We start from the raw sequence: 16,489 nt of genomic DNA, 5'->3' as shown, positions 1-16,489 counted from the left end.
AAAAACAGAAAAGAAAAAATAATAACTCGAATAATATTATCAAAAATTGTTCATATCAATTTATTGCTATGTCACATAGGACGACGTCCACATAAGTGATTTCCAACCAAAACGTAAGAGAAAACGGTAGACCAAATAAATGCAAACAAAGGGCGTAATCTTGTCAGGACGAAATTTTACAGCAACAAACCTATAAACATATTAGCACAAAAGAATGTCCAACAACTCCCCTCTTTTCAGGTTGTTGTTCACCTCTTTTATGTTTTCTCGAGTTGCATTTCCTGGCGTTCAAATAAGGATTGAAGCAAAGAGGAAGAGGGAGGAACAAACAGCGGAGGCGAGCAATGACGGAGGAGGTCTGACCGCGACGGACCTCTGAGTCCCTCCGCCGGCACCCACATGTGCCATATATACCATACCACTGCCTGTGGAGCCACCACCATCTGTGTAACCACCTCCTCAGCTGCCGCCGCCACCTTTCTTCACGTGAATTTCAAATTTTCTCGTTTCCAAGCAAACAGTCTTATATGTGGGCTTGGTAGTTCCGTAAGCGGGAGAAGGAGACATCAATATAAGGCTTCCAAGCGAAAGGGCAAGCACGGCTAATTTGATCCCTGCCGTCAGGTCTTGGAGATCGAGATGGCTTTCCCGATCAGATCGGAGTAGAAGATGATTTTTCGATAGGAAAAGGGCTGGAGATCTTCTTATTCTGATGGTGATTTTCGTTAGACAAAGAAGTAGCGGTAGATTTTCAGTTGGACCGCGTTACTACTTTTGGAAATAGGAGAATGACCTTATGAATCGTAACTATAACAAGAACAAACCTCTTCCACAACATCCTCTAGAAACATTCGCGTTCTTGTGGCAAATGAGGTTTTGTCACGAACAAATTCCGGCGAGCATATATGACGGACTAATTAAATGAGAACTCAATAAGCATGAGGAGAAAAAACATGGGAGTCCTTTCTCTCGAGAAAGTAATGCACAAACCCAACAAATACATGAGACTCGATTCTGGTGTCGTTTATGATGGTCCAGACTCAATTTGGCATGCAACAGACCACGTCGGGAAGAAGTAGATAGGCTCGTTATAGCATCATGGCAACGCAACAGAGACTAAATTGGAAAAAAAAGTAGATACCTCTGTTGTAAGAGTCGTTCATTCAAGATCAGCTTCACCACACACGCTATGTAACAAAATTTACGGGAAAATTATCTAATCCGAGTTAAATTTATTATGCAAATACCGATGCAGTTAAATTTTTAATTTTGTCAATATTGTCAATATTGTCATTCTGATCAATTTTTGTCAAAATCGTTGATACGGCGGTCTAGTCATCTCCAATCAAATCAGTGATTTCCAACGAAATTTAGCTAGAAGGACGATATTAGGATTTCAGACAAATGTTTGAGATTGATTGGTAAAATTAAAACATTTAAGAATTGAATTGATACTTGTACAATAGATTTTGTGGCCGGTTGGACAATTTCCCCTATAAATTCCCATCACCTATTACTGTCCATATGGGTTGTATTGCTTTTGAAAAGTCATTGGCTAATAAAAGTAATGTGGTGCGTAATTAAAACTTATACCGTCCAATATTAATTAACGAGAAATATTCCCCTGTTTAGTCCCCAAAGGAAATTCTTGCTGGTACAATCGAATGTTCGGCTTGTGATTCGTGAAATCTGATATGATATGTTAACATAATACCTCTTATCAATGCAAAAACTTATTTAGGAGTGTATGGTATTGTTTCACTTGATATAGAATTTTGACAAAAGATGTTCTCATTGATTCAAAACCGACCAACGTTATTGGCATGCTTTTTTCTCAATCGCATGCATCATGAGAATCGAACTTTGACCCTCTAACAGTGAAATACTTAGTACTTTCATGCCATGGTACATTTATGTGATATGTGATTTTCAGTAAAATTTCCATCTTGCACATGCTTTTCCAATTTACCAAAAAATACCCGGTCAATCTAGATGACTTGTATAAGATTTCTCTCTTGTTATGAAGAGCTTTCTCTCTCGACATGCAGAGTCTGAATTTGGGTATTCCCGTTTATCTGTGTCAAACCCAGATATTACCGTCAACGACCAGCTTTCATTGTCGTAATCGGCCTTAATTGCAGCGATTTCTCTCACTCCTCTGTTATTCTATCTTGCACTATAACCAAACCCGTACCCTGTCTTCAGCGATTTCCGTTCTTATCCTTCCCATCTGCGAAGGAAGCCCCTGCTGCTCGTCACCGTTACCATTGCCATTGCCAATTGAAGCTCGCCATCACCTTTTTCTTCTATGGCAGCGGCTAGGCGTCCACCATATCATCACGAATTGGTTGCATGCATGGCATAAGGTCCATCCTGTCCATCCTTCCTGCTGGGTTTCACTCTTTTTCTCATATGCTGGCTACTATTGGTCCGATGGTATGGGATTTCTTTCGCTTATGGCATAGCAACAGTTCTCCAGAATTAGCTCAGTCCTCCCTCATCTATGACGTATGGCTTCAGAAAATCAGGAAGAATCAGTCCGGTTGACTGCGTTGTGCCAACGACTAGGCCGTTTATGCTCTGCACATGAAATAGAAGTATGGGAGGAGGAACCAACACCAGCAATTTTGGCAGAATGTAGGCTAACTTTAGTCGGCAAAGTTCTCACTCAAACCTCTGTTAATTTCCAGGCCTTACAAAGTACTTTAAAACGTATATGGAGAATAGACAATGTAGATTTTGCTCAACGCGAAGGAGGCTTATATTTGGCCAAATTTCGATATGAAAGTGAGAAGCAACGAGTCTTGGACGGTGGTCCGTGGCTCTTTTCTAGTAACTTAGTCTGGTTCAAGCCTTGGGTCCCTCACACGCCCTTACTCTGTTATGACTTTACCTGCTGCGCATTTTGGGTACAAGTCATTGGTCTGCCCTTGGAATGGACTACGGAGATGATGCTACGAAAGGCAGTTAATCAGCTTGGCAGGGTCTTAGAGGTATGAGTGGATTTTAAAGAAGGCTCGGCCTTAAGGGCAGGGCGGGTTAGAGTGGAGATCAAGTTGGATGAACCTCTAAAAACCAGGAAACTAGTGAGGATTGAAGGGCGGATGTTGTGGCTGGACTTTCGCTATGAACGGTTGTCTTACTATTGCTACTCATGTGGCAAACTTGGACATTATGCTACATATTGTGAAGAGTATCCTTTTGATGAAGCCAAATTGGATGGGAAAGAGAAGATGGCTTTTGGTCCTTGGTTAAGAGCGGAAGTTCGCCAATCTAGCCCTTATTGGGATGCATTCTATAACCCCCCCTCCATCAATCATGAACATAATGAAGAGACTATACCTGAGACACCTCCAGCTCTATTGTCGGCTGCTCCCTTCTTACCCACTACATCAACTGGAATTGCAGTTCACATGGACCCAGCTATGCAGCCTCATTCTAGCTCTAGTAAGACAGAAGTGTCACCACAGCATCCACTTCATAAGCAAGGCCCCACCATTACCACGGCTCTGATCCCTGCACAAGACAAACAGAAAGGTCAGATCAGCAATCTCATGGATGTCCCTCCACTGAAAAAAAAAATGCAAGCTACTCAACTAACTCCTAGGGTGGCACCAGCGAAGAAACAGAAAAGATATGCCCCATATGAACTGAAAACTGCCCTTATCGACAACTTTGATGATGCTAATTTAATGGAAACACCTGTAGTCGAAGCCTCACAAGAGCATCAATGGGCTTTGGTGGCTGGCCCCATATAGCCACCGCCTTACAAATGAAGATGGTTTGCTGGAACTGTCAGGGTTTGGGCAACCCCCTGACAATTCAAGCTTTAAAGGCCTTGACGGCCAAAGAAAAGCCCGACTTTTTGTTCCTCATGGAGACTAAAAACCCTGAGTTAGTTCTTCAGTGTTTGTAAAGACGCTTACGTTTCAGTCACTTGTTTGTTAGTAATCCTCACGGCTTGGCAGAGGTCTGTCAGTTTTTTGGAATGACAATGTGTCCGTGGACATCATAAGTTCATCGGTGGACCTTTTTGATATTATTTGTCGGGATGTAATGGAAGATAAGCTCATGCGGGTCACCTGTCTCCATGCCCCATCATCCTACCAGCATCGACAGCTACTATGGGATCAGCTACGCACCATCAGCACACTTAACAATCTCCCTTGGATATGTGCCGGAGACTTCAATGAAATCCTATATGCTTGGGAGAAAGTAGGAGGGCGATCCCCAAACAGGTATAGAATTCAATCCTTTCGTGATGTCATCAATGACTGTGCTTTTATGGAGATTGAAAGTAAGGGATGCAAGTTTACGTGGTCAAATAATAGAGATGGTCCGGATCAAATTAAGGAAAGGTTGGATCGTGTTTTGTGCACACCGGAGTGGCGTATCCTATACCCTGAAGCCCAAGTCTTTGCGTTGCCTCCCCTGGGTTTTGATCATAGTCCTATTATCATCTCAACATCACCATCTTATCCGAGGGGCCAACGCAATTTTGTTTTTGAGGCTTATTGGAACCAAGACCCGGAGTGTCGCAAGGTCATTGCTACCACCTGGAATTCAGTCGAGTTGCGCAACACCAATTTACTACGCAAACTTAGAATTGTCTCTTCCAAGCTGCACAAATGGAGTAGATCCAAGTTTGACAATGTTCAGTTGATGGTACTGGCACTACAACAGCAGCTCCAATTGTTGGTTAATAAGCCTTACAGATCCAGTACTGACGCTGAAGAAGTTGCCTCTCTTCGTGGGAAAATCAGAAACCTTTGGCAGCAGGAAGAACAATTTTGGGCTATGCGCTCCCGAATTAACTGGCTTCAATGGGGTGATAAAAATAGCAAGTTTTTTCATGCCACTACGGTACAAAGGAGGCAGCGTAATAGAATCGGAATGTTAAGGGATGAAAATCTCAACTAGGTCAGAGAACTACCGATTCTAAAGGAGATGACGTTTGATTTTTTCTGCCGTTTATACACTTCAGTGGGTTCCCATGCCTATAGTCCGATAATTGCTCAATGCCGGGCCCTAGTTACTGAAGAGATGAATGCCCAGTTAACTGCTATGGTCACAATGGAGGAGGTCAGAGTTGCTACGTTCCAGTTGGGTGCGACCAAGGCTCCAGGCCTCGATGGTCTCAACGGACTTTTTTATCAGACACATTGGGATATAATTCAACACAACATTTTCAGGTTAGTTCAAGACTTCTTTACTTCAGGGGTTATGCTTGCTGAGCTTAACAAAATAGTACTTGTTCTAATTCCTAAGATCAACCACCCTGAAAGTCTAGATCAGTTTAGACCGATTAGCCTCTGCAACTTTGCGTATAAGATTATATCTAAGGTATTGGCGAATCGCCTGAAACCTTGGCTGGGGGATCTCATATCAGTAGAACAAGCTGCTTTCGTGAGTGGGCGTCAAATTCAGGATAATGTGTTAGTTGTCCAGGAGGTTATTCATCAATTTAAGACAAGGAAAAGGAAGCGGAACTTTAATGCTTTACTCAAATTAGATATGCAGAAGGCCTACGACAAAGTTGAATGGGATTTCTTACTGGATTATCTCCTTACTTTGGGTTTTCACCCCTCGTGGGTTAGACTAGTGATGCAATGTATTACTACTACTTCCTTCAGCGTATGTTTTAATGGGGAACAACTGACATACTTTCGACCCTCAAGAGGGCTACGACAGGGCGACCCGCTCTCACCTTACATCTTCAGTCTAGTGGCCAATCTATTATCCACCCTTATTCATCAAGCCATCAATATGGGCCATCTCCGTGGTATTCAACTAAACAGGTTCTGTCCTACACTTTCCCACCTTTTCTTCGCTGATGATTCAGTGTTTTTCCTAAGAGGTACACTTATGGAATGTCAACATCTGGCTAACCTATTGAATCAGTATTGTCTAGCAACTGGCCAAGTAATTAATAGGAATAAATCGGGAATATTTTTTCCAAAATTCTGCCCCTTTAGTCTTCAGCACAATCTAGCAGCAGAATTCAGGGTGCCAGTATTGTAGAAATATGGCAAATACTTAGGTATGCCTTCTGACTGGGGAAGATCTAAACACGACATGTTTAGTTGGATATTAGGGAAGGTAACTGCAAAACTTGAGGGGTGGAAAGAGCTTCTATTGTCGAAGGGCGATAAGGAGATCCTACTCAAGTCGGTTATACAGGCTATTCCGCACTACGCTATGTCAATGTTCAAGCTTCCTATATCCTTATGTTGCAAAATTGAACAGAAAATCTCCAATTTTTGGTGGCGGAATTCTACAAGAAAGGCTGGTGTTCATTGGCAAAACTGGGACTTACTAAAAACCAGTAAGCTGAATGGTGGATTAGGTTTTCATGATTTGATCACTTTCAATGAAGCTCTACTAGGTAAGCAGGCTTGGCGCCTACTTCAACAACCTCAATTGCTATGGTGTCGGCTGTTCAAGGGCCTTTATTTCCAAAACAAAGACTTTTTGTATGCTGAGAATGGAACAAGGCCCTCTTGGGGCTGGCGAAGTCTTCTTTGTGGTAGAGATGCCGTCTTACCTAAGGTAAGATGGTCGGTGGGGGATGGCAGAACTATACACATCCGCAATCATCGCTGGCTGCCAATCGGCACCATTGGCGGCCCAATTAGAAGAGAGGAACCAGAGATGGTGGAAAGTCTTATTGACCATGTCCACCACACCTGGAATGTTCCCCTTATTTCAGACCTATTTGATAGCAACATTATGACTGAAATTCTTAAAATCCCAATTAGACCATTACATGCCATTGATAAGCTAGTCTGGACACCCACTAAGGATGGAGAGTACACAATTAAAAGCAATTATCAGACTCTAGCCAGCAGCAAAGCGAAGCAGAGACACCAACAAGCATCAACATCATATCAATCACCCACTATTCTTTGGCGTAAAATATGGACAATTAACACAGCTCCGAAGATCCGTCAATTCCTATGGGCAGCATGTCACAACGCTCTTCCTACCAAAGCTCAACTATTTTCTCGGCATATCACCCCTGATCCCATATGTGAAATTTGCAAACAGAACTTACCAGAAACGGTCGAGCACTTATTTTTCTTTTGTTCATGGACAACCGGGATTTGGAATCACTCGCAGATCAACATCACAATATCTCCTCTAACTATTACTCGTCTAGATGAGTGGATCACAGCAAGAGCAACAGAGTCGAAAGCCGTACCTGGATTGCAGAAGATCGCCCATGTTCTGTGGAAGATTTGGTGCTCCCGTAACAACTATATCTTCCGTCGAATTTGTCCAGATCCACAGCGTGCTGTCACTGATGCTCTAGCACAGGCGCGAATCCAGACCCTTTCCTCCCAACACGACCATCGAATTGACCACTCCAAAACAGGGGACTCCAATGAACGCCAATCACTACCTATTTGGACACCTCCGCAACATGGATTCCTTAAATGTAACATAGATGCATCTCACTTTCCAGGCACTTATCATGGCACTATGGCCTGTATCAGTAGAAATCACCAAGGAATTCTTACCGATGTCTATACACAAGAAATCACAACAGCTTCAGCATTTCCGGCAGAGGTTCAGTCACTTGCCCTCGCTCTTAAACGTCTGCTGCAACAGGGCATCAACATGGAGAACATCATTATAGAGAGCGACTTCTTGGCCTTGATCGACATCCTTCACCAGAAACGAACGCCGCCGTGGGAAGAACGAGTCCTTTTCGCGGAGATCCATAGCTTCCTCGCTCTGTGCCCTAATTTGCGTCTCCAGTACTGCAGAAGAGAGGCAAATGGGGTTGCCGATTGGGCCGCCAGAGCCCATGGCAAAAATGATTTGGCCCACAACTAGAATATATTTCCTCCCTTTATGTTGCAAAGTCTGGTAGTTGCGGAAGCTATCGCTTCTGGATGCAATGTGCATTTCCCATGTACTGCTATCTTTAAGTAATGAAATACCTATATTTCTGACCCAAAAAAAAAAAAAAAAAAATCTAGATGACTTGTATACACAAAAAACACATATCTTTTTCTACCATTTGCTTCAATTCTTAACTAATTTTGTTTTCACTAGTTATTCACATGTATGATCATTTACATTACCAAAACTTAAGTTATTTAAAATTCATGTAAGATATGTTTTATTTTTTAATTTTATCAATATCCACCCTCATAAAGATATCGAATCAAGTCTTTTAATGCCAAAAATTGATATTACTATTTGCCTGCTGGATGACTCATCAATTTCCGAAGACATCCTTGTCAAGATTCCCACGGTTTCAAATTTCCCCTCCTCTTCATAGTCATAGAAATTTTAGATATTTCAAAATTTGAGAAAATTATCTCAAAAAAAAAAATGAAAAAATCAACATGTCATATGGCGACCAATTTAATCTAATTTTCAATTTCTTTATTCATAAATTTTTTGACAATTTATCAATATAGTCATTCCAGATGTCCTAAACTTCAGATATTCAATTCTACTTACATCAGCAAAATCAATTAATATTCCATTATAACCTGTTGAGAGGATATTTCATGTTAATGGCTTTGATGGTTTTCCACGACATGACATTTTGATTTCAGGGTTTGGCTTCGCAGGGAAAGGTGTGGGTTTTAGTTGTGAGGACTTGTTCAACCAAAGGGCCGACATTATTGTTGCACAACTAATCTCACGTGGAAGGAGGATGAAACGCTGCCACCGCCATCCGGTGAAGATCCTTCTCCTCTCATTCGCGGGCTTTGTTGGCTAACTTAATGGCAACTTGCTAAAGGAGTTTCAATTTTGCCTCTGAAGCATTACTGTGTCTATCCAGCTAGCTAATCATTGATCATTAGATAATTCTTTTGACCGCGTATCTACATTCCCTAAAAAGAATAATTATCGCCAATCGTTATATAGTTTAAATCGTTAGAAGAAGAAAAGCACATTAATTCGTTCGATATATGTATCCAAATCTCATGTTTTTTACTTTTCTAGTGACGAAAATGAATAACCTGTGGAAGTGCTTGATAATTGGGGAGCACAGGCCATCTAGAATGGGTAACCTTATGTCACGACCCTTTGCTTAAATCCGAGTAATACAGAGTAGGAGTTGGATCCATAATTATCGGTTTTTCTAAGTCGGAAGTACCGAAAAACCCTTATCACTAGGTCAATCCCATCCCCAATGGGGCTGTAGTTTCGTCTTTCGACCATAGCAAATCCACAGCACTGAATTTTTCAGTAGAAATGAACATAGGATAAAATTCTTATAAATGAAAAAAAAAACATTTATATATTTATCGAGGAAATTTTCTTTTTCTGGATGACATTTATGGTCGAACAGCAACCGTCCGATTATGCTGCCAACAACAATTTAGGGTTTTTGATATCATATAATTAATGTGGTGTGTAAATAAAACTAGCACAATCTAATAGAGTTAATTAATGGAAAATATTACTAGTGTTTAATTCCCAGAGAAAATCTTGTACGGTATAATCTAATTTCCAGTTTGCAATCCTTCGAATTTCATGTGATATGTTGATATAATACCTCTTATGTGTGCAAAAACTTTCCTTAGGTATGTTGCGGTAGTATACTAGTGTTCTACTTGATATAGCATTTGCACGAAAGATGTTCTCATTGTTTCAAAACCAACCACGGTTATCGGCATACTTCTTTTTAGATCGCACAAGTCACGAGAAGTCGAACTTTGAACCTCTAATGGTAAAATACTTAGTACTTCTATGCACGGTACACTATGTGATACATGATTTTCACTAAAATTTCCTCTTTCACATGCTTTTCAAATTTACCTAAGATATACACACGCACAATCTAGACGATTTATATATGTATCTACTCCGTGCTTCAACTCTTAACTAATTTTATTTTCGTTGGTTATTCACATGTCTATGATCAATTACATTGCAAAAACGTAAAGTCATTTTAAACTCATGTTAGATATATTTGTTTTTTATGTTATCAACGACCATCATATGTCAAATCAAATCCTCGTGCCAAAAATTCATCTGTATTTGCCTAATGAATAACTCATTAATTTCCAACCACATCCCTGCCAAGATTCTCATGATATTAAATTTCCCCTCCTCTTCATTCTCACAAAAATTTTAGATGTTTTAAAATACGGCACCCCATCGGAACCCCCACAATCCATTAGGTCGCCACAAGTACTTATCATTTATCCTACTACATACCAGTCTAATAACTTTTTAATTAAAGTGGAACCATAGTTCATAGGGGTTGATCAATAAAATTCTTCTCCCTCCCCCCCTTTTTTTTAAAAGGTCCCAGCGCAACCCATCAACGGAAGCATAACGAGTCTCACCATCCCTTACTCCAATAACAATAATGCAATGCACACCAACTACGCACCAAATGAAAAGATAAAGCCGAGTCACTTTTTATTAACATTTTCACAATGGACATCTCAGGTCGGTAGAGCAAAAGGCCAAGATTTTTAACTATACTTGGCTATAACTCAAAAGAGAACTTGACCCTACATCGGACATGTACACCCCTCCATCAACAAGCGTTGGCTATCCCAAAAAGTGTCTGCTCCCACCAGTCATACGTGCCATCACACCCAACCGGTGCATCGGGCGGTGGCGACAACAACATCCCTAGCATCACCCCATTGTGTCGAACGTGAATAGACAAAAACTCTTGGATGATGGGGCCATCAGCAAAACCCACGTCGTACATCATCAAGACATGGACTCAAACATACACCAAACCAGAGACACTAATACAAGAATGCTCCGTGCACTCCACATCAATAGGTATGCCATAGAAGGTACCACGCACGACTGGTGAAAGAGGCATCTTTCTAATCGCCGGCCTTACATGCAATTGAGAGTTATGACCTAAATTGGCACAATTGACATAGAATTTTTAGAAACAGCACTTTGAGAAAAATGAGGCTTGTTGAATTCGATGACCATGTCTATTTATGAAACGGAGGAGAAATTACTAAATATTTATTAAATTTATCATTTTTTTTTAATTTAATTTCCCGTACTTCCCCATTTTAGGGTTCTCATCTTATCTTAATCAAAAACCTAAAAGACGTGATGTCCATAACCATGCCTCTCTCTCTCCATCCCTCCTGTCTTCATGAAATGAGTCCAAAAACTAGGTCCGATGAACATACTTCAGATTTGAACACCGATCTTCCCTTTAAAATGTAGATGATGGTACGATCTTGAGCAAGCCAGACAAAAGAAGAAGGGTCTTGACAAACAACGAAAAAGTTTACGCAGAGATCCACCGCAGAAATGCAGCAATTGGCACGTTAGGGTTTTGTTATCCAAGAGAGAAACTGTGTATATTGTAAGATGCACCCGATGCTTAATTTTGATGGAAGGATTCTGTTTTGACGAACTTTACGCATAAGCCACATCAATTGCGAAGACGACCTGGACGACCTGGACGACCTGGCATTACGGATGGAACCGATCATATATTTTCATGTTTTTGTATGATAAGCGGGAGTTCAGTGACATCATGTGGACGTGACATATATGACCTTTGTTATATTAATTCTTTCGTAAAAATGTATAGAAAGATTGAAATGAAACGGGCGTGTTCATAAATATTGCTCAAGTCACCATGACTTATTACTACGATACGTAGATGGTTACGTGTGGTACTATGCTACGTATATGATTACGTGTGGTACTATGATACATTGATACTATGCTACGTATATGGTTACGTGTGGTGCTATGATACATTGATACCTATATGATTAGGTGCCATTGTTGGTCCAAAATTACAATGGAAATGGTTATATGTTGTAAAAGAAAAAATATATCCTTCACGCTTGAAAAGAAACTACAACAATTTGTGAATGTTCCTACAAAAGAAGTCAACAAGATGTCAGGGCGTCATGACCCTAATAAAGATGCGTAATTACTCGCAATTTGTTTATACCATTTCTTAAATGAAATGCACGGCATGATCGATAGCCCGATTGCAATCACGTCTGTCCACTTTTTCTTTTTTTTTTTGTGCTGACTTTTCATCTTCCTTGCGCTGGAATCCATCTCGAGTTGACTTTAGTGGGACACTTTTCATCCAAAAAAAGCAAGCTGATGATGTGAAGTGGCCAGCCCTATATGGAATTGAGGATTAGGATGTAAATTGGCACAATCGATATGGAGCTTCTTAGAAACGACACTTTTGGGAAAAATAAGGCTCGTTGTTTATGAATCGGAAGAGATATGACCTAAAAAAAAAGTCCTAAATCAATTACAATGTACTAATTCAATTGCAAACATTTTAATTTGGCAAATTCAGTTGTAATCCTTTTGACATTGATTTTAGCTAGAAATCACTGACATTGTCAGGCGCTGACGTAACTAAGACGAGAATATTTAAGGTTTTAACAATCAAATGCTTTTATGACCCATTCACCAAAAATAACTAATCCACATAACAACTCGACCCATTAAATATGAGATAAGAAATAGGTCTATGGCCAATTTTTACAGGTTTACTAATATTGAAATAATTTTGTCGACAAGATTTCATATTTTCTTATGACCTCTCCTAATCTTGCTCTCTTGATCACAGAAAATTATTAGATATACCAATTGTGTGCCTACTAGATTCGTCTTGAACCGCTCCAAATTGAATAGCCTCAACGTGTTCGAGCCTCTCTTTGGTCTCAAACCTAGTTCTCTTTTGTGCACATGTAGAATGTGGGCATCTCAAGTTAAAACATGAGTTTATTGCTTTAACACCAATTTTAAATAATACACGACATGATCGATAGCTCTATTGCAATCATATCCGTCCACTTTTTCTTTTTCTTTTTTCTATTCTAGAGCTGAGTTTTCATCCCCCTTGCGCTGGAATCCTTGTCGAGTTGACTTTGGTGGATCACAAAGTGTCATATTTCACCCACAAAAAAGAAAACAGAAGGAAAAAAAAAATGGCTGACGATGTGATCTCGCCAGCCTTAAGTGGAATCGAGGATTGGGATGCAAATTGGCACAATCGATATGGCAAGCTGAGGATCTGATCTCGCCAGCCTTACGTGGAATCCAAGAATTATGCGTAAATTGGCATGACCGATATGGTAAGCTGAGGATATGATCTCGCCGGCCTTACGTGGAATTGAGGATTAGGACGTAAATTGGCACAATCGACATAGAGCTTTTAGAGACAGCACTTTTGGAAAAATGAGGCTTGTTGAATTCAATGGCCACGTTTATTCATGGAAAAAGAGGAGAAATTACGAGAAAAAAAAAAAAAGTCCTAAGTCAATTGCAGTCATACCAATTCAATCACAAACATTTTAATTTGGTCAATTCAGTTGTAAATCTTCTAACAATTTTCAAATTTAGTCATTCCCACCAATTTTGACTAGAAATGTCTGATGTGAATGCCAACAAGTGCTGGCATGGAAAATTGAGAAGAGAGACACGGGTGAGCAAGTGCGAAAGACAGTTATAGAAGTAAGTTGGGTCTAAATAAGCTGTAAACTCATTTGGCATATATAATATTTTAGGCTTTACCATTCGAAACCCTTTTATGACACATTCACTGAATATAACTAATCCACAGAACAACTCGACCCATTAAATATGAAATAAGAAATAGGTCTATGGCCCATTTTAACAGGTCTATGGTTATCGAAATAAATTTGCCAACAAGATTTTATGTTTTCTTCTGACCTCTTCTCATCTTGCTCACTCGATCAAGAAAAATTATTAAATGTACCAAGTACATGCCTACTAAATTCATCTTGAACCGTTCCGAATTGAACAATCTCGACCTGTTTGAGTCTCTCCTCAGCCTCAAACCTAGTTCTTTGTGCATCTCAAAGTTAGAACATGAGTTTGTTTAGCTTTCTTTCGGGTCCCTTATGCGATTTTTCCTTGGATAAAATTTCTTCTACCATAATACCTGCCAAAAATTTTCAAAGCTTTTCTATACCCCATCCATCGATTTGTGGAGGGCAAATTACATGCAATAATGAGTTACCATGTTTTCTTTTATAAGGAAATTTCGATGGAGGCAAAACTTAATTTTAAGGCCCAAAAAATTGGGTTATAATCGAAAACTCACCAAAACCTTCAATCCAACCTATCCGTCCGTCCCTCTCCATCATCGTTCTTAAATTGTAATTTCTTAACAGTAGAATTAATTGTATCCAATTGGTGCCTCTCAAGTGTTTTGAAGCCAAGAGATTCTTGCCATGAGAGGAAGAATCTGTGTATTCTTTCATGAAACTAAGCTGTTATTACGTGAGATATTGTGAGAGGTTAATCGATAGATGACGGCTAGTAATTTTATTAATTTTGGGCTCGGGACAAGTAAGATGTAGGCACTCCCCCCTCTCCTGACATAACAAACACATGCATTGCACGCGTTTTGCCACATCCTATTTTTAGAGTTAATCTCGATTTAGAGATATTATCCAAAAAGTCCTAAATTTATTGTAAGACGGCCAATTCAATCTTCAATATTTTTGATGATTTGCCAATTTGGTCATGACTCTTTGTCAATTTAGTCCCAAAGATTTTTGAAAATTTGCAGTTCGAGTCCTACATATTAGGATGATTGGCCAAAAGGACTACATTAGCAAAATAATTAGAATGTGAGATTAAATCAACACAAACGAAAAGTTTAGGACTAAATATGACAAATTGTCAAAAATTCTAGGACTTAATTAGCACAATCGAAAGGTTTAAGATTGAATCACCGGACATATAATAAGTTTAGGACTTCTTAGATAATTTTCTCCCTTGATTTATCTTTAAATTAAGGCTTCTTCTTCTTCTTTTTTATCTATCTTGTTTTTTCTTAAATTACCCCTACATAAATAACGAGGAAAGATTAACAATTAAGTTAGGAATAGGGACTCTTGGATATTTTCTTATTTAATTTGCATAATGCTTTATTCAATCTAGAGGTGTCAAAATTGGTATACAACCATTTATGGACCCATTTTGTTTAAATGGGTCGTTAATGGGTCAAGCCTTATTTTCAAAGCACCCATATTGGGTTCTAAAACAGAAAGACTGAAATATATGGGTCTTGAATAGATCTAATTGCCATTTAAAACTCATTTATCAACCCATTAAAAATTGACCTACGAGTCTCCTCTTAGTTTCCACCCTTCTAGGCTTCACGAATCTGATTTGCTGCCACCTCCATCGCCTATCTTCGCCTTGCCACCATCGGTGCCGTCGATCTAGCGAGACTCGAACTCGCCAATGTCAAGCGAGGCTCGAGCCTCGTCGATCAGTGAGCCTTGAGGCGGGGATCGGCAAGGCGGAGGCGTTGCCAACGTCGGGCGAGCCTCAAGCTTGCGGTGGCCAGCCACAGAGAAGAAGAAGAACAAAAAGAAAAAGAAAATTAAAATTAAAATTAAAAATTATATTATGAAAATAATAATAAAAATTAATTTTAAAAAATAAATAATAATTAAAATTCGATTTTTTAAAAATAATTATTTTAAAAATTATAAAAATTATCCATTAAATTCGTGTTATATAAAACTATATTAGCAATACCAATTATATATATATAAGAAAAAGCTTTCTTAAATTTAATTAAATGGGTCGAGTATGGATTATATGGTGGGTCGGGTATGGGTCAAAAAATTTGTCTTCTGATAAATGGGTCATAAACGGGTTAAATGAGTCGATTTGAGTCGAGGCCAGTTTTATGGCCCGGCCAAAACTGCAAACCCACCCATTTAACGGGTCTAATTCAATCTTGCATTAGGGCTCTATTCTTCACAAGTTCCTAAGACTCGGGAGGGAAGTTTTGTGACTTTGGCCTTCAGATTTAGCCCATCATGAAGTAGACAACAGCTTTTGCCCTCGAAAAATGATTTATGCCCTTCTTGTTCTTGTTGTCCATTTCCATGCTGTGTCAATACGCCATTTGTAAGTGGCGCTCTTACACATGTGAAAAAAAGAAAGTGGAAGGTTCAGTGTTTAACTTTTCGGGAGATTAAGGTAGGAACGATTTAGTTTCGAGGTATTAGTTTGACTTAACGCCTTACATAGAGGCAGAGCGAAAGTATAAGAATGAGAAATAAAATAGAAATAGAGTAGGATCGATAAAATAAATAAATCTGACCATTGCCTCAAAAAGGCAGAAGTTAAAAGTTCAAGACAAGCTTGCTTCAAATTGTTGGATTGGGTGGAAGTCACGCGAGATTTATTATTTTCCGCAATTCAAATGCATATCAACATGTATCGACTCGTGTTGTTACTTCTCGAGCCTCCGTCGTTCTCAATGGGAGGGCCCGCGGGAGAAAGGAAAGCATCGGATGGATGAGGCTAGAATAGCAAAGCCACATCAACAAGTGCAATTTGGAATGTCCACCACAAGTTCAGATTCTGAGCAAGATAAATATCCTCAAATCTCCAATTCAAGTGGCCCCATCGTCCCTAGACCGTCTCGTGTGCAGAAATATCCCCAGAAAACATACCGAAAGAACTCACCAAGAAAATACGAAGTCTCGTTGCCAAA

The 16,489-nt window shown here is 39.6% G+C and overlaps 1 protein-coding gene across 1 annotated transcript; it reads left to right on the top strand.

Annotated features, from left to right (window-relative positions):
- Positions 1-4,056: 4,056 nt before the first annotated feature.
- LOC120291875 lies at positions 4,057-7,839 on the top strand. The gene is made up of 3 exons (XM_039309647.1): positions 4,057-4,828; positions 4,985-5,634; positions 7,120-7,839. Exons 1-3 carry the CDS (start codon positions 4,057-4,059, stop codon positions 7,837-7,839), a joined length of 2,142 nt encoding a protein of 713 aa, XP_039165581.1.
- The last annotated feature ends 8,650 nt before the right edge of the window (positions 7,840-16,489 follow it).

This window comes from Eucalyptus grandis, chromosome 3 (genome assembly GCF_016545825.1).
Source record: "Eucalyptus grandis isolate ANBG69807.140 chromosome 3, ASM1654582v1, whole genome shotgun sequence".
Classification (NCBI taxonomy): domain Eukaryota; kingdom Viridiplantae; phylum Streptophyta; class Magnoliopsida; order Myrtales; family Myrtaceae; genus Eucalyptus; species Eucalyptus grandis.
The sequence above is the reverse complement of the archived record's forward strand: the minus strand, read 5'-3'. Positions and strand labels throughout refer to the sequence as shown.